The sequence below is a fragment of the Molothrus aeneus genome, chromosome 7 (genome assembly GCF_037042795.1).
Source record: "Molothrus aeneus isolate 106 chromosome 7, BPBGC_Maene_1.0, whole genome shotgun sequence".
Lineage (NCBI taxonomy): Eukaryota > Metazoa > Chordata > Aves > Passeriformes > Icteridae > Molothrus > Molothrus aeneus.
In genome coordinates, this window is record NC_089652.1 from 15,080,345 (window position 1) to 15,098,688 (window position 18,344).

Genomic DNA, 18,344 nt, shown 5'->3' on the forward strand with positions numbered 1-18,344 from the left:
AGCCGGCCCCAGCCCCCGGGGTGTCCGCAGCCAGCCCGGGGTGTCCGCAGCCGGCCCCAGCCCCCGGGGTGTCCGCAGCCAGCCCCAGCCCCGGGGTGTCCGCAGCCGGCCCCAGCCCCGGGGTGTCCGCAGCCGGCCCCAGCCCCGGGGTGTCCGCAGCCGGCCCCAGCCCCGGGGTGTCCGCAGCCGGCCCCAGCCCCCGGGGTGTCCGCAGCCAGCCCCGGCCGGGACCCGCACACCGGGAGCGGGCGCTTCGGCCCCGGCGCTTGGGCAGCAGGTGCGCCTTCCCCCGCAAGGCAGACCTGGACCCGTGCTATCGATTTATCGTCCCTTCGTCTTCCCAGACGGGAAACGTATTCCTTTAATCTTCACTGATTATTCTGAGGCTTAAGAAACCCGGAGACACAACCTGCGGGAGAGCAATTCCCGTAATGACCGGGAATAATTATCAACAGGTCTTTGCCTCCGACCATCAGAAACAGATTTAAGACGTTACCTGAAATACTCTACATGAAGCCTGTCGCAAAGCAGGGGTATTTCATAAATATTTCAGCTAAACCAAGCAGAAAGTAAACAAGCTTTCCTATGGATGAGGGCATTTTTTTCCCCAAGAGAAATCAAGCTTCTGGCGTCTATTTTAAAGGTGTTTGTAGCTACGGAAATCCAACGTATAAGCACGGCAAACCTGTCCTAGCAGTTCAGCAGCCCCTGCTGCCAGGCTTCCCCATTAAAAACATGCTAAAATTTAATTGTGATGCCGAGTGATGCATTTTGCAGCATCTCTCTGCATTTCACCAGAGCCTGCAGCTCCACACTCGAAAACTGTTGCTGAATCTGAAATGAAAGGAAGCAAAAGGCAACTTTTCAAGCACTCATTAACCTTTCCCAGTCAGTGGCAATACAGGTAAGGGTGCTCTAGGCAACCTGAGGGATATAAATAAATGACGATTTTTCAGATAAAATTGAAAAAGCTGACCCAGGCTTGCTTGCCTTTTGGTTGTGCACCTTCTTCCTAAATACAAGGATTCTTCTAGTCAGTCAAGGGGCAACTCACATGCCACCATCTTTTATTCAAAGGCAGGCACAGATGTTCCTTCTGCAGGGGAGGTTTTAATTTATGAAAATGATATTGTTTATGCATGAATGCACTCTGCATAACACACAGTACTTCCATCTGATGAGAGAAATACCACAGAACCAGTGCCAATGTCAGGAACATATTCTGCAAATTTAGTTGCTTAAATGTTTAATGAATATTTGGAAGGCATTTCCAAAGCACAAGAAACCTTTTCAATTACCTTTTCTTTTTCCACTGTTAATAACAAAATTCAACTCTTCCAGCCAATGCAACCTACTTAAAAGATCTATCTACGCTATCAGTATTTGCTACTGTGATACTTCAGAGAAAGTAGTGTTTTAATGTTATGAGCAATTTAATAAGGAAAATTAATTAGGCATTTTGGTAACTAGAGGCTCTAATTTACAAATCACTTGCGAGTTTTCTTATTTCAATTAGTTTTGGGTGTTTCTTTCCCTATCACCACCCTTATAAAATACTGGAGACCTTCCCCCCTCCCCCGCTTTGCTGATGCTTCTGATGTCTCCATGATATTTCTCTCATATTATTAACATCAAGCCAAATGTTGAAATTTCTGCTCATGACTCCCACAGGAAGGTCTATCAAGGTCTCTTTTAATGGAAAGAATTACTCACACTGTTGCTGTCCTATGAACATATCACTAATTAACTAAGGCTGTAGTGGGATTATTCAACTTCCGCATGCAGAGACAACTCTGGGGTTGATTTTACCCACACACACACTGGGTCAGCCAGCACAGGCCTAAAACTCTATTTTTAGGGCTGGTTGTGACCAATGGCCTTTCCCTTCTTCTTTATGACATACTTCTGACAGCAGAAGTTGCTCTGCCAGCAGTGCATGCTTGAGGTTAAATCTGCAGGTAGAGTACACAAGAAACAGTCACGACTTGTGATGACTGTTCCCTTCTTGGTGTTCTGGAACAACAGAAGAGGATCTGTGGAGGTTGTGGACCCATTGTTGGCTGTGACAGACACAGCTGAGGAGTCTGAAATGGTGGAATTCCAGGTTACATCCACAAGATGCCTGGGAGACTGAACCCTCTGGTTTTACCCAGCCCAAATGAACAATGCACCTGAACAACATCAGACCTTGGCCCAGTGCACTCAGAAGGAGTCTCCAGGTGAAGGGAAGTCGATTCAAGGAGAACCAAGATTCCTGGATTCACCAGAAGAAAACAGAGAGCCACTTTCTCCAAAAGATATTGTTACTGAATATTAATAAACTAAAATGGAAAAGTAACATGCAGTTCCAGAGGTAATAAGGATGAATAGAAATAATTCTAAATTATGTACTGAGAGCAAATAAAACAATTCTTTTCCATCTGCTATAACAGTAAAGAAATCTTGCAATTATTTCAATATTGTAACTGATTAAAACTAGATCCACCATGACCTTACCAATTGCTTTTGACATATTAAAAACATGAGTCTCTTTTTTATAAAGTACAATACTTCTGCTCAGAGAACCATCCTTTCAAATAGTTTTAAAAATTACAGAGTTACATTTCACTCTCTTTTATATATATAAAAGGTACCTTAAGATTAAAAAAATCAAACAAAACCCACTCATTTCTCACTCATTTCTATTGAGGAAGAACAGAAATGAAACTCGGAGTTCTGCCTGGTGCTGTATCAGGGAAAATATGCAGAAATTGGTCTTTGTTTTTATTGACCAAGATGGGTTGTATGGTAATTATTTCAGAAATTATAAATGGTCTACACTCTTCCCTTAGCTGAAAATCCCATATTATAAAAAATCCTTGAAAAACATAGTACATAAATGCATACTGAAACAGTGAGCCAAAGATCTACAAAAACACTAATATCTACATAAGTGTTTTTTAAATAATTCATATATGTATTTAACAAACTGTCAGAAGCTATGCAATACAAGATTAAAACTGACAATGCTCTCAAAGCATTCTCCTAAGTATTTAGGTTGCCTAAAGGGTATGTAAAACATAGAATATCAGCCCTAGTTTTCAGTTCTCTAGCTTGTAGTAGTTTGCAGCATAGAGTTCACTGCATTTTGCATGAAATGAAATAGAAACAACTAATATTTACATGTTTACCAACACTGTGACAGAGCAGTAGACAATAAGATTCAGAGGGAAAAAATTACCTTAAAAGATAGCATACCAACCTTAATGCAAAGAAAAGACAATATACTCTGATCAACACATTCTCATTTCATATTCTTCTTATTACCACTTTTTTTCTGTTGTTCTGATTAATTTCAATTCATGGGAGTATCAGGAATGGCTGCAACTTCAGACTGCATTTCTGCAGCTTCTTATAATTTCACTGCTCTCTTTTCAAAGGTTTGTCTGTTTCCTTACCTACTTTTTTTTTCTCTGTTCATTAAGGCCTTCCTTCTTTTGAAAATTTGAAGATGTATAGCAATAGTAGTGCTCTCTTCTATAGACCATTTATATAATTTTCCTTCAGTATAATTATGGCTTTGCTTACCATGCCAAAAATTTGGTATTCTTCTTAATGTCACTTCTTCATGGTAAACCAATTAAAGAGAGCTGAATTAATATTAAGAGTTACAAACGATTATTTTCTAAAGTAGAAATGTAAAAAGGGACCATACTTAGGAGAGCTAATATCTGTGAATGAACAGCTGAAGTATAACTGACTATACACTAAACTTTCATTGTATAAACACACACTGTAGCCAGAAAAACATACAAGCCAAGGGTATGCTGCCAACTTCAAAATTCAGGTTTCTCCAGAAGGAAGTCTCCATTAGCTACAGAAAACAAGTCAGCTACCAGAAATGTTCAGTCAAAAGCTCTAGAATGAGGATATTTTCCCCAGAGTGTCCCCTTATTGCTTCTGGTCTAAATTCCTGTTGCTTAACTTGAACATCACATTTCTTATGAATCCAAAACTGGCCTAGTTACCTCATTGCATTTTTACAGACACTTTTTTGAGGTGGGATAGCAATAGCAAGCTTTACCCGCTTGCTGTCCTTCAGTTAACACTAGCTGTACTTCCCTCACTACTTCTGTCACAGGTTGTCATACCTCTTTCTTGACTTCACAAGGTTCTTCTGGAAAAGAGTTCTGAGGCTCTCACTACTTCTTAGCATCTAGAGAGCAAGGGATGATTTCCAGAAAGTTAGTTAAGGAGAGCTTAGCTCCTCTCCTTGTTTCCTTCTACCTCTTGGTCCAGAGGATGCTTCCCTCTTCTAGGCCATCTGGTTGTGTTCAAGGCCAGCACCCTGACCTGGGACAAAACCTCCCCTGGGTCCAGACTGCTGAGAACAAACTTGAAGCCACCACAAGGGAGATGTCCCCTCCTTCATGCAAGATCTGTGGTTTGGAAGAGGCTCTTAAGCATGGTGTCTGCCTTCATCTTATTGCAGCCCTGTCTGTGCCATATCCAGGTCCTTACCCACAAACTCAATAATCTTGTCTGACTTTGGACCTGCCTTGATAACGCAAGCTTCCCTGGTGGGTGCTGGGCTAGCACTGACACTGGCTACTGTCACTTGACCTGACCTAGTGACTGTGCTTTTCAGCTTGATGCTGGACCTACCTGGATACAAGGGGCTTGTCTGGCTGTCTGGGCTCTTGTTGAACTAAGCTACCTGACTTGTAATCACTCTAAACCCCATTTCCTTTTTGAAGCAGCCTGCTCCTACTGTTCCTCAGAATTCCTCCTCTTGTTCTTCTGGCTGCAAGGCCCATGAAGCCACCAAAGAGCCTTAAAAACCTTGAGCATCCCCACCTGCAACCCCCTCACTGACCCTACACATGAGCCTGGAGCTCTATTCAAGTTCCTTCTAGGACTAGAACTTTTTCAGTTCCAGATGCTGTGTGATGCTGGTCTGCAGCTCAGCCACAATGCTGACCTGGCTCTGAACCCTGCTGATCCAGACCTGCCTGATCATTGTAAACCTGGCTGATGATTTGGGTCTTTGATGGAGTCTAACATCCTCCCTGACTTCCTTGCTCAGGTACAGTTGCTGCTTGAATGCCTGCTATACAATTCCTACTGGCTGTCTTGCATCTTCTTTCTCTGATACAAGAACAGAAGATACCACATTAGATCATCCATACACACAACCATTTCTTACAAGAAAGTTAAAGGGAGTTTTATGTGTGAGAGTTCCAGACATAGCCTAGAAAACTTGATAAAATTATATTGCTGGACTATTCCATGCATTTCCAAATTCAATGTGCAAATCTGAAATTTGTGGTCACTAAAAAAAAAAAGATCTGTTAAAATAGATTTGTTTGGAATCTTTCCCCCCAGGGAAAGAATGTCTGTCTCAGATTTACAAAGAATTGTGGGCACTGAGGATTTGTAAACAGCAGCAAAACACAATGAACAGACTTTTATGAGTTTTGTTACTATGTAGAGTTCTCTTACTATTTTATGTTTTTATCTAATACATTTAGTACCTTAACTGTTACTGATTTAATAGACTTTTCAAGTAATGCCTATAAGAAGGTTTTAGAAGTTTTAATTACATCAGTCAAAGGATATTACAAGTCTCTTAGGGATTGCAGTAGTTTCCCACTGGTAGTACTGAAAATACTATTATTTTAGGGTTCTAAGCCAGTTATCAATTTACCCTTTCCTTTACCTTAGGAGAAATTATCTGGTGGTAATATAATATACACTAGGTGGTATAGGCTAATAAACTGTCCCAGAAACAAATACAAATGACTGCAGGGAATTATAGAGGGCATATGGCCTCAAAAGAGATTTGACTATATCTAGCTTCATATTATGCTTTATCTTCCAGTTAATGATTTAGCTTTCCTTTTGAATGACATCAGTGCAAACACATTAAAGATCACTGACACCAAATAATAGGCACAAATTGAATTAGTTCATCTACTGCTGTATCAGAATGATAAATGTTAAGGCAAGCTTGTTTGGCTCACACGTTTTCCCGCCTCATCACTCTTTTTTTTTTTTGCTTAAAGATATTTTGCACAAAACTTCTACACTCTACACATAATTTCAATTATTTATACCTTATTTTATCTGACTACTTTGCAGTATTTATATCACAACAAAGAAGAACTAAGGGACAAAATAAAAATAAAAATAAAAATAATTACTGAAAGTTTTAAGCAAACATAAACCTCATGTGGTCATGTGATTCAGAAAGGCAAATTGGTGATGGCTGCATTTCAGTAAAAGCTGTATTAATGGCTCAATGCAAATTGAAAATAGGCTGCATATTTAACAAATATTTGGAATATACTTTAAATATGGCAAAGTAATAGATGGAAATAAGTGTCAAAAAGTTGTACCATGATGACTTTTTAAAATGTGTCTTAAACCTGTCTTCTCAGCTACATAATAAGTAGCTTGTTACTGGTTTTTATGGAATTATGAAAAAAAGCAACATGCCTTGAGAACATGCATCATCTTGTGAGCTCTTGGCTGGTTTGACTCTCTTCTACAAGGCTAAACATCACAGGATACTCTAACATGTGGCTTAAACTGTATCTTGTATCCATCAGCAAAGGGCAATGTTTTCAATCTATTGCTTATTTCTCAGGAGGACAGTTACATTTGTACTGTGACAAACATTAAAGATAAAATTACTGAACTTTTTGTTTAATAATATCCTTTTCACACCCTAGCAAGCCACCATGGCGTTATAAAATTTTATAAATGTACAAGTTTAGCCCTTACAGGCTCAGAAGCACCTTATAAATGGGAGTTGGCCGTGCACTCTAACATGATTGTCACCAGTGAATCTTACAGCAGCTGTGAGTAAAACTGTCGTATTTCCAAGCAGCGAAGCCTATAATTTATAGAACAAGAGTAAAGTGGTCTTCCTCCCTAGCATTCAAGCTTTGAGGATGAGGGATGACTACGCAACCCTTCTGGGTATTCCTTCTGCACTGGCCCACTTGATAGCGGATCTGTTCTAGTACAAGTCACTAGCAGACTCCAAGTCACAGTTTTGCTTGGTCACTATGAATGAAGGCTATAGCTGGATGATGCCTCCACCCGGGTTTATGGCAATAATCTGTTTTGCAGCAGGAATGCCAACGTGGTATTTACATTAAGGTTAGGTCAGAGTCACAACTTGTGAAAGACTCAGCCTTTTTAGTATGAAAGGGCTTATTAGAACTTTATGTCGTAGTTTTCTGAAGCTTGGTAATAGTAATATTGTTAATGATAACAGAAAAGTGGAAGACTTGGCACTCTGACAAGGAAAATTAATTTCTGTAGTGGGAGCGTTCCTTCCTTGGAGAAGTAACTGAGGAGAGCACAGCGCTGACACGCCCGAGCGCCTTCGGGCCGCGGTTCCTCGCGGGCAGCGCACCTGACGCGGGTCCTGCCGGTGCCGCCCTGCGCTCTGCCCGGCGCCGGGGGGGCCGCGCTGTCCCGGCAGCCGAACCCCGCTGTCTCGCCGCTCCGGCGGGGCACGGGCGCTGCTGCCCCGGTGCCGGCGAGGACGCGGCCCCGGCTCCGGCCCGGGCGCCCTCCCGCCGGCCCCCGGGCGGTCCGGCCCCGCCTGCGGGGCGGGGCGGGCGCTGCTGGGCCCGGCGGGCCGCGGGCCGTGCGGCGGGGCCGGAGCGGAGCGGGGGTGCCGCTGCCGCCATGCCGGGCGCCGCCGCCCCGCTCCCCCGCCCGGCGGGCCGCGCCCGGGCCGCACCCCAGGAGCGGCGGCGCAGGGTGGCCCCGCTGGCCGCGGCCCCGCCGGCCCGGGCCGGGGACGAGCCGCTCCTCAGGGGCATCTTCGAGATCGGCAAGAGGAGCTGCGACGTGGTTCTGAGCGCCCGGCGGCTCCGCTGGAGCCCCATCCTGCCCGAGAGCCCCACAGGTGGGACGGGGCAGGGCGGGGCAGGGGGTCCGCCCCGGGCCGGGGCGTGCGGCGCGCCCGGGGCGAGCTGGGTCCCTGCGGGGAGAGGCGGCCTGGGCTCTCCGGGCAGCGCGGGGCAGTCACCCTAAACCGGGATTGCAGTAAAGTGCTTAACGGCAGTGCTGTCGGGCACCTCTATTCCCTTCGAGGTTACTTTGCTGACTGAAGAGAAAAAGAAATTGTTTATAACGCTTTGAGTGTCTTGTACCTGAACCATCTCTCTCTGGCAAGTGTCTTGTCTTCTTGGTGGGTCATACGAAAGGGACAGAAGGTAGAGAGCATGTTTTTATGGCCTCTTTAGCCCCAGGCAGAGCAGTAAGAGGATTTGATTTTGTTTCTGCGGCATCAACTTTTCCCGGCTTATACTCTTTGGCAGGTACATAAACTAGAGCACAGAGAGGAGAGGATGGTTTTGCAGGATGTGCCTGAGTTTTTTGATGAGGCTTCTGTTGCAGGTCGTTATTGCTCTATGGTGTTCACACGGCAACACACTGAGAAAGTGTGGTTACAGGATTTGATCAAGTGAAACAAATTATATACAAAAGTTTAAGAAGCAAAGGAATGCTGCTTGAACGTATCCAAATAGATACCTTTTTCCTAGAAACTGTAGAAACATACATACAGTTGTAAAACTGCATCCACACTCCTAAACGTTCTTGTTTATTTCAGTAACCTCCCAGTGTTTACGTGAAAGAGAAATCAAAGTTGTATTCAGGAATGCAGTTTCCAGGCAGCGTGTTTGCCTTCCGGGATGGCATGGTTACCTTGCCCAGGCTTAAAATACCGCGTTTATTTCAGAAGTGTATGGGACAGAACTTAAAAGTTCCTGTAGGTAAGATCTCATAGCCACAGAGTCAGCATTTAGAGAAGCAAAGAAGTAGCCAGATGCTCGCAGGTGAAGTCATTATGGTTCATTTAATGTAACCATGTTGGGATCCCAGAGCTACCGAAACTGAACAAGTCATGCCCTGCTGCTGACTCCTCTCCTGTGCACAGTGTAACCGTGTTAATGCAGTGCTGCACTCACACTGAAATACCTGCTTTGCAGTTGGACACTGAGTTCTGATCACCCCTGCACCCGGTGTAGGACACAGCCCTTCCTCTTGGGGAGCCAGTCTGGGTGCCTTAAGTAATGCTGCTAGTGCTGGAGGCTCTCTTCCTTCTCATTTGGGACTATCTACAGGTCTCTGTGTATGTGATCTGTAGTGTGATTTATTAATTATTTAGTTCTGTGTGTAGAGCTCTAATATGACTGTCACTTTATGTTCTGCCTCCTTTAATGTAGGTTAAATTGCCATATATCAGCAACTAGGGTCTGTAATTGTCTTGTAATTGTCATCAGGGAAGGATATTAAGGTTCAGACAGGAAGAATAAATTTTGGTGTATATTGCTCTATGCTTCCAGAGATGGGGAGTATATTCTGTGTTTTGGGATTTGTGTGGTTTTGGCTTTTTTTTTTTGGTTGGTTGGTTTGATTTGTTTGTTTTCCTAGGAAAAATTCACCCCTCTCAGTTGCTATGTTCATATAGACATCAGAAACTTTTCACAGCTCCTGAAAGGTAATGATGTTAGCAGTGCCTATAGTCAGACTGGTAGCAGATGGCAGTACTTCAGGAATCCTATGGAAAGCAGCACTGACAGACTGCTGCCAATTTTATCAGGATTTGGGCTTTTACTGCACATGTATTAAATATATGCTGAAACTTCTTTCTTTGAAAGTTTGGTTTTATACTATGTGGCATTGAGCTGCTGAATAGTTTCATTTTTGAGAGGCTGCAGTTGCAGCAGTCAAACACGGATTCTGGAGCTTGAATGTTTTTTTTTGCCTCATTCTTGGCTCCCAGCAGCACTTACCCTGGGGTGTTCTGTACTGGTGCTGGGAGGAGCCATCTGTGGTAGGGTCTCATTTGTAGATAAGTACAGCAGTGGAGTGTTCAGAGATGACTAAAGGATCTCTGGACAAGTCTCTCCAATGGGATTTGGCTTATGCATGTTCTCTCCAACCCAAAAGCTTCCTAATGTAGTTTGCCTGAGGCTCTAAGAGGTCAAGCCAGGTCTTCACGCTTTGCAAGCACTGCTGAATGTCTCTTGCTTGGACTCATACGTAGCAATTCTTCCTCTTTTAGGGAAAGACCTTTCTTCTATGGTAATTGCTACAGTCTGTCAAAATCATTGCTACTATAGGGTAGTTGCTTTGTTCCCTTTTTCCTAACCTCCCATCCCCCATAGTTCTCCAGATGAATTCCTGTCTTGCTGAAGTTGTCATTCGTCATCCACAGCTCTGCAGTTCTGATTATTTGTTCTTACATGTGGTAGTTTGTGCAGCCTTGGCTCCTCCAGGTTCCACCAGAGCTCAAAGCTGCAGCTCAAAGTCTCCAGGCAGGGGGCATCAGCTGTGCCTGGGCCCAGTCATGTCACAGGGATATATGGATGTGTAGTTCTGCTCCACTGTGCTGTTCCCGGGGGGCTCTAGGCAGCCTGATTATCAGGAGAACTTCCTTCTTTACTCTGTCCTCGAGTTCTGCAGCCTCTGTCTCCAAGAGGTTTTTGGCTACCCATGCTTGCTGATGACTTTTGATGGCTTCCTTTGCTGTTCACTCTACAGCAAAGTTCCTAACTCTGAAATAAGCATGACCCATTATGAATTTTGTGTGTTATTTGTTATCACAGAGCTTATGGCAGAAGTGAGTCTTGGGCAGGTGACTGGGTGGGGAGCCTGAGGGAGAGAATGTGTCAGGTGGGAATGTGGACAAGTGTGAGGCACGGCTCAGCTGCCCCCTTGGAAAGGCTGCAGCTCCAGCCTGGGTGTGCAGCTCAGCTGAGCCTGTTCTCCTCCCTGGAGGCAGGACCCCTTGACCCATAGCTGCTTGCTAGCTTTAACAGTGCACTGGGTGCCCCAATGAGACACAGAGCTCACAGGCAGTAGTTGGTAGTTTTTTTCTCTAGCCTCTTTCTATGTGGCATTCCTATGCTATAATCATGGAAATTAAGAAAAAGGCAAGACTTCTGTATTGATATTCCAGCCCTGAACTGTGGAGGTTCTCATATTGAGTGCTGCTTCAAAACTATAGCATAGAAAACTATCTTAAGTACAGATTTGAAAATAGATGTGATTTTTCTAAGTTCCCAGAAGATCATTTGTATCCTCTTTATGCATATGGGTTTTTTGTTGCTAAATAAAGACTGTAATTCTGATAATTTTTAAAGCCTCCAGCATGTTTTTAAAGTTTGCTGCAGAGTTTCCTGATTAACAATAATTGCAGTTTTTCAGCAGATTTCTGACAGGTAGGAAATGTAACAAAACTGGCAATTGTCCAGTGCTTTACCAGTATGTGAAGCCTGGAGGATTTAGATCATCCTGATAAACTTTATAATTGTAATTTCTTGTGTGTGTGTGTAGTGTACTAAACTGAATATGAAGTTATTCTCTGACTAACAGCTTGTGGGCTGGGCTGACTATTTGGATAATAATAGTAATAATTTGGATAAAACTTGCTTTTTAAGTATAAGTAATTGAAAATAACTTCTAAATTAATTAATGAACAAGAAAATAAGATCTTGGAGCAATCCAGAGGTTAATGTACTGTTGAATATATATTTCACAATGAATAAAATAAAAAACATATATTTTTATAATGAATTTAAAGAAATCAGTAATAAGTATACTATTCTTATCTATAGTATGCTATATTTCTTGTTGCTATTAATCTAAGATATAGATTTACAGATATTCTATGTAAGTGCAGCAATAAGGAAAAAGAATCACTGATGTATTTCAACAGTGAAAGAGTCAGCAATAAAGGACTTAAAATTAATTCCGAGTGCATAGTGGCCTGTTGCCAAGGCTATTTAGGAACAGATGTGGCTGAAATAGATACCAATAGTCTGTTTGGGATCTCTAAAGTAAGACATCTGTCAGTCTATCGGTCAGTCAGGAATAATGGAAATGGAAACTGGCTGTTACAAAATGTGAGTTACTGACGTTCCAAGAGGACCAAATTCAAAGCTTTTTGATTCCACTTCTGACATGTAGAGAACATATTTTCTCTAAGTGGCTTATCTGTTACCCAAACAGAAAAGCTATTTTTAAGGAAGAGACATAAGAAATATGAAGTGTAACTGAAAGTGAGGTGTTCATGTGCCCCATGAATATATGACATTTTATATGCATATATACATTTTAGAATGTAAGTTGAAGGAAGAAAGCATGCAGTTTTAAACAATCCCATGGTATCAGAACTTATAAGGCACTCAAATGTTTTTCCAGGAAGTCTGTAAAATTAATGTATTTTAGAAAAAAGCTGCATGAAGCTGCAAAATAATTTACTAATCTACAATTTACTGTGGAAATTGAAAAATATTTATGGAAATAGGATACACTAAATAAAGGAGTCTTAAATTTTGTTCTTTATTTCAGGGGACTTTTGAACATAATATCTTGACTGTCCATGTGTTTTTTTTTTCCTTTATCAGAAGATCATTTCACGTGTTTGTGGCACAACTTAGGTTCTTTCATTCTTTCTGTTCTTTCTTGTATTTCACACTTTTATGCACCTCTTTGCTTGCATTGAAAGGGCTAACATCCTCTGGATACCTAATAGGGCCTTTTATATGCACTTTAATTCTCTACCTCCAAGGAGAGAGATCAGATATTTAAAATTTCGTTGCAGGAAAAAAAGTTTCTCTGCTAGTTCTTGAAAATTGTATTTGTGTGCTCAGCTTTGCATACACATTAAGTTCTGCTTGTCTTAGTGAGTTGGATTCTGTTGCTATGGAAATTTGAAATAACAGGATTTATTTAGCTTTCATGGAAAGTAAGCCTTCTTTATGGCCTGTTTAATGCAAAACTTTCTGTTGATGAATTTGTGGTTTGTGTAATCTTAAAGCTCTTGTAGGCCATAAACTCAGCAAATTTTAGGTTTGGATAAAGGTGCTGGGTTTTGCTTTTGTGGTTGGGTTTTTTGCCTTTGTTTCTCCTGTAGCACTGTATAATAATTAGGTCTTTGCCATGTCCTATTATTAGAGATAAGGCTGTGCTTTGCTTTATTCCTCTCCTCTGCCTGCCTGGGCAGCGGGGCTGGTGCCTGGCTGGGTGCTTGGCACAGCACATTGTGCATCGTGGGCCAGTTGGCACACCAGGAACAAGCCAGGCGTGGCTGGTGCTGGGCTTTGCCTGCTGAGCAGGGGCATTGAAGGACTGAAAGGTGGGGATCAGGGGCAGTCAGGAGCGCTGTGGTGGGGGTGAGCTGATGTACTCTGGGAGTGTGGGGGGTTTGGGGCAGTGCCCTGTGCGTGTGGGAGGGCTGTGAGTGAATGGAGGGGACGCTGGAGCTGTTTCTGGGCAGACAGGGAGACATGCAGGGTGGTGCTGTGGTGTGAGGGGGGATGTGTGATACAGCCTGGGGAATCACTGGACAGTTAGAGGAGACATAATAAGGTAACGAGGAGTAGAATGTGAATTATTTTAAAAAAAGGTATCAAGGTTCCGTAATTTTCATGTTCACAGAGTAGTTGACAACTCTTGACTATGCCTTTTGGGCAAAGGTGTGCAAGAGTCAATTGATTATCCTGCTTATCGAGCATGATGGAGAGGATCCAAAGGTGTATATTAAAAAAGAAGTTGATGTGCTAACCAATCTTTGATGCCCATGATAGTGATATTTTCATATCCACAATGGTGCTGTAACACTGAGTCCCTTTCTCAGTGTAAATTATTGTTCTTTTAAAATTATTAAAGAATATGCAGTCAAATCCTTTGTTGTAGTAGGGATATGCAGTCAAATCTCTTATCTCAGTTTCTTCATTATCCTGGTTTTTGGCCCTTCAGAAACACTAATTTTTTTAGCTCCTCCCTCTTTCAGATCCTAGATGCTGTTGTATTCTTTCTTTGCTTGTCATTTTACCTGAATCTGTACCCTCTATTATGCACCTTTGTCTTTTTCTATTTGCATCAAATGTTGCCTGTTTATCCTAACTTTTAAGCATAATTAATTGGAAGATGCATGAAAATGATTTTTTTCTGCAGTTGCAAAATAGAAATAAAAGTAAGGAAGTCTGTCATCTGCTCTTGTTGGAATCAATAAAACTAAACTTAGAGAAACAATTTTCCTCTCCTTGTAAATGTCTTGTTAACTATGTCTGTCACAGAAACAGCAGGTAAATAATAGATACTGTTGCAATTATGTAAAACCCAAACAAATAGATATTGGATAGAAGAAATCCCTTTTTGTTTGCTGTTTCATTTAGGTGTATCTGGCTACATTATGCACTGCCTTTAGAAGGAAGTATTTATTCAGGACATGCAGTTCTCTAAAGGTATTTTTATCCTACTAAGACAATTTATGAAAAAGCTAAAGTGGTTGAAAATCTGAGAACATAACCTGAAGAACAGAGTAGTCTGTGTACCTTAACATTTGTGGGCTGTGGAACTAATGTTTTCCTTTTGAGGAAATCAGTGGTCCTGGTTTCTATGACTTATGTTGTAGCAGTATGTGCAGACAAAAAACCATAATGTGTTGAGTATCTGATACATGTATTACCATATTGCCATAAGGAACTGCTATTATGTTAGACACAAACTGATTTCGTGATAGTGTTGGATTTCTCTCACATATGCTTATGTTTTTGTACAGATGATCCTTTAGGAACATCTGCTAGTTTTGTGGTGGTATCTGCTGTTTCCTTTCAAAATTTGACCTTTTTGTCATTTAGTGCTGTGACTGCTATAGAATTGTGTTTTACCAGGATCCTTTTCTAAACTGATTCCTCTTTCATAGACATTAGCTGTCAATTTTGGGGTTGTGATTTTTTTTTTTAAACTTTTTAAACTGCTGACTTGAAGTAAGTGACTAGAACATCTTTCTTTCAATTGTTCATGTTGTTTCAAAAATACTGGTGTCTGTGGACTAAAGGTGTGGATGGTACATCTCAAACTATTTCTCTAGGGAAGTAGTTTTGGAACTCTTGTCTTGCAATTTAGGGACCCTTCCCCCTTTAGTTGAAGAGCAGATTTAAACAGTAAAACCAGGAGTTATAAAAGAAATTGAAATTGTAAGCCTGAATTTTTGTGTGAGATTTGATGTCTGGTAGCCAACCTGTAAGGGATTTGATGAAACACAATTCACTTATGTTTAAGATCTGGTGGAACTTCCTCCTTCCCCAGTTTCTCACTTAGTTGTGAAAGCAATATATTAAATCACTGACAACAATTTTTTCAATGACTTGGTGTAACTCACAGGTCTCTAGTCCAGCATGTGGCTATTTCTCACCTGTGTGCTGCAAGTTTAAACAAATGGTCAGTTCATTAACAGAATTCAGTGCTGAACTCTGAATTTCCTGGCTTTTGCCTGTTTGAGCAACGTCAGATGACAGTTAGTTGGATGCTTTTCAGTACTGAATAGTTGCTGTAGTTGTCAGTTTATTTGAACTGTGACAATATATCTGTTCTGCCAGTCCATACACTCAAGTGAATATAGGAAAGTATTCTTTGTGAGGCTCTCAAAATGCAAAGCAACAGATGTTATGTACTGCACAATTATAGGTATCCTGGAAACAGATCTTTACACAGTGCAGGCAGTCTTGGAAAAACAAAATTTGACACGTGAATGATCAAGTTAAGGGTAACAGCAATAAATCCTTATGACTAAATATAATGCTGTTTTGTACATACTGATCTGAGTTTGGGTAATTAAGTGCTTATTGTTATGTCGCCCTCCTGTCATTTGACAAAAGTTTAAAAATTATCTTGTAGTTATATTTTTCTGTGTTGTTTTAGTACAGCTTAGTGGAAATAGAATAAATATTCTCACTTATAAATAACATATGAAAATGGCTTTCAAAAAAAATCTATAATTCTAAGGAGTGAAAATTCTTGTAAATAAATTGCTAACAGTAAATAGGAAAAAAATTCAAGGTAACTTGCTGGGTTTCTGTGTGAAAATAGCACATCTTTGCCTGGCTGATCTGTTGCCTGTTCTGAAGATGGTTCAAAATGAGATTGCTCCTGTCCAAGTCCTCTCCCTGCTCTCCTGTTTGTTGCATGGCCTTTTGGAGACTTGTCAAAATGCTCTGTCAAGAAAGGTACTGGAAGATTTCACACTTGGATGGTTTTGGGTTTCCCAAAGGCCTGCTCTGTCACATCTATGTAATTTAACTTGGAGTGAGGTGATTAGCTAGGGATCAAAATTATTGTGGTGCCAGTGAATAATACACTAACAGTTAGATGGCTATAGATGGTGGTAACTCATGTCAACATCAAACTTTGAACAAATTTGTGCTTTCATTCTGTGGATTCTGCAGCTGACATTCTCTGGTAAACCTAAGTGTATTGTATGTTACCATGATTGGGAAAAGATTGTATATAGATGTCTGTTTTTAATTTTGTATTGTTTTTATTTAAGGAAAAAGAATACTCTGAGTATTTAATGTCAAATGTAATGTTTCTTGGACACTTGACTGCAACACACTCATTAAACAGGGCTAGTAGTAACTGGAGTTGGTTTGGAAAGCAATGCTTAGCAGGAAAATGAGTACCTGATCAATGTTTGCTTCTTTTTTTAACTGTAGTACAAGTTAAAATTAAATAAGAGCTTTTTTTTTTTTTAATTTGCATTTGCTGAGTATTTAATTATTTCAAATAGGATGGAAATGAGCAGGTGGTGGTTTTGAAATTTTGTCCCTAGGTCTCACTTGTTTTATGGAAATGGTTTGGGGAAGGTACACACAGAAATTCAGTACTGAACTTTCAATGATTTATATGTATACGAATGTTTGTCTTGCTTAAAGCAGATACTGGCTTTTTCATCAGCGTTTAGCAATATTGATTTTATGTGGGAGCAGAGCAATAAAGTAAGTTCTCTCCTACGGCCCAACTTCAAAGCCATGGCAGTTTTACAGATTTGACCAGGCAACAGGACAGTGAGTCCAAGGGTGGGAAGAATTACACATAGTGTAATTATTAGTGTATCGATCTCTTGCTTGAATGCCATCAGCTTGGAATAAAGATCAGGAGCTGTAGCTATACCATTCCTGATGTGTATGATTATAGGTTTATCATGTGGAAAATGTAATCTGTCACTTAAACAGTTGTTAGGATTATTATGCTAAGGATAATTAGAACGTAAGTAGAGGCTAAAGCAGATGTTTGTATGCTCTATAAACCAGCAGTTATTTAACCACATCTTGGATACTGTGTGCAGTGCTGGTGTCCTCTGCAAAGGCGATGTGGACTGGAGAAGGTTCAGGGGATGACGATGGGTAAAGGTACATAATGGCTTCTGGATGAGAGTGGCAGACTAGGCTGGCACTTTTTGGTCTTGATGTGGGGTCTGGACCAAGTTGGTGGCAGTTTTGCAACATAGAAATATGGTGCTTCTAATAAGGCTGAGCAGAACCAGGCTGAAAACCAAATGACTAGCTAAGAGAACTTTAAAACTTACTGCCAAAGGATTGTTAATGCTAAAAGATTTTGTGGATTCAGATGGAGATGGAAGGCTTCATTTTACTGCTCTTAAATGTGTAGAAACCACAGTCAGTTCAGGGTGTCCCAAATGAAAACAGGTGGGGAATGGAAAAGTACTAGTGGGAAACAGAATAAATGCTTCCTTTATTCCTTCTCTTCTCCTAGCATCTGCTTATGGCTATGGCTTGATATAAGATACTGGGACAGATGGATATTTGCTCTGTCCTGGTATTGCTGCTCTTACATACCAGAAACCAGTTAAATTATATTTAAATGATATTTTGAGTAAAAGCACACACATCACTAGTCTGCAATTCCACCAGTGTCGGCAGTGCCAAGCAGGATTTAATGATAAACTTTGAACTCCACTTTGCCTATCCTTCCATTTGCAAGGTGCTTCTTTTTATTGGTGGAACAATACAGTTTAAAGAAAGTATGTTCTTTGCCTAACAAAACACCAAGGGTTTCATTTTATTAAATGTTGGTTAAGAATTGCAGTGCAGTAGCAGACTGTATAGGAAACCTGAATTTCTTAGCCATAATTCCCTTGAAAATATTGTTCATATGACTGCTTCTAATTATTTATAGTATTGGGTTTTTTTATATATTAATTTTTGTTGTGGAGAAAGGAAGGTAAAAAGGAAGGTAAATTCCAAAGACATAGTTAGACTTGTATAGGATAAGAGTCTGCAACAATTACAAATGTTTTAGTTTGATCAACTTCAGAATAGGGAAAAAGTGTAACTTCAATATGCTTTGATGGTATTTTTCCATAAATATACTTGTGGAAAAAATTATATTTTTTTATCCATAAATATATTTGAGAAAATTTCTGATGTTCACAGAAGAAAACCCTTAATATAAAACATCCATTTCCATTAGTTATGTCAGCCACTTAAAGATGTGTGCCAAGATATCAATACTGATCATTTCTTGAA

The 18,344-nt window shown here is 40.9% G+C and overlaps 1 protein-coding gene across 1 annotated transcript in view; it reads left to right on the forward strand.

The window, feature by feature from the left end:
* Positions 1 to 7,683: 7,683 nt before the first annotated feature.
* CERKL (ceramide kinase like) overlaps positions 7,684 to 18,344 on the forward strand; it is a 52,655-nt gene continuing 41,994 nt past the window's right edge. The window contains exon 1 of the mRNA XM_066553443.1: positions 7,684 to 7,906. Coding sequence (XP_066409540.1) covers positions 7,684 to 7,906 — 223 coding nt within the window. The remainder of the gene's footprint in view (positions 7,907 to 18,344) is intronic.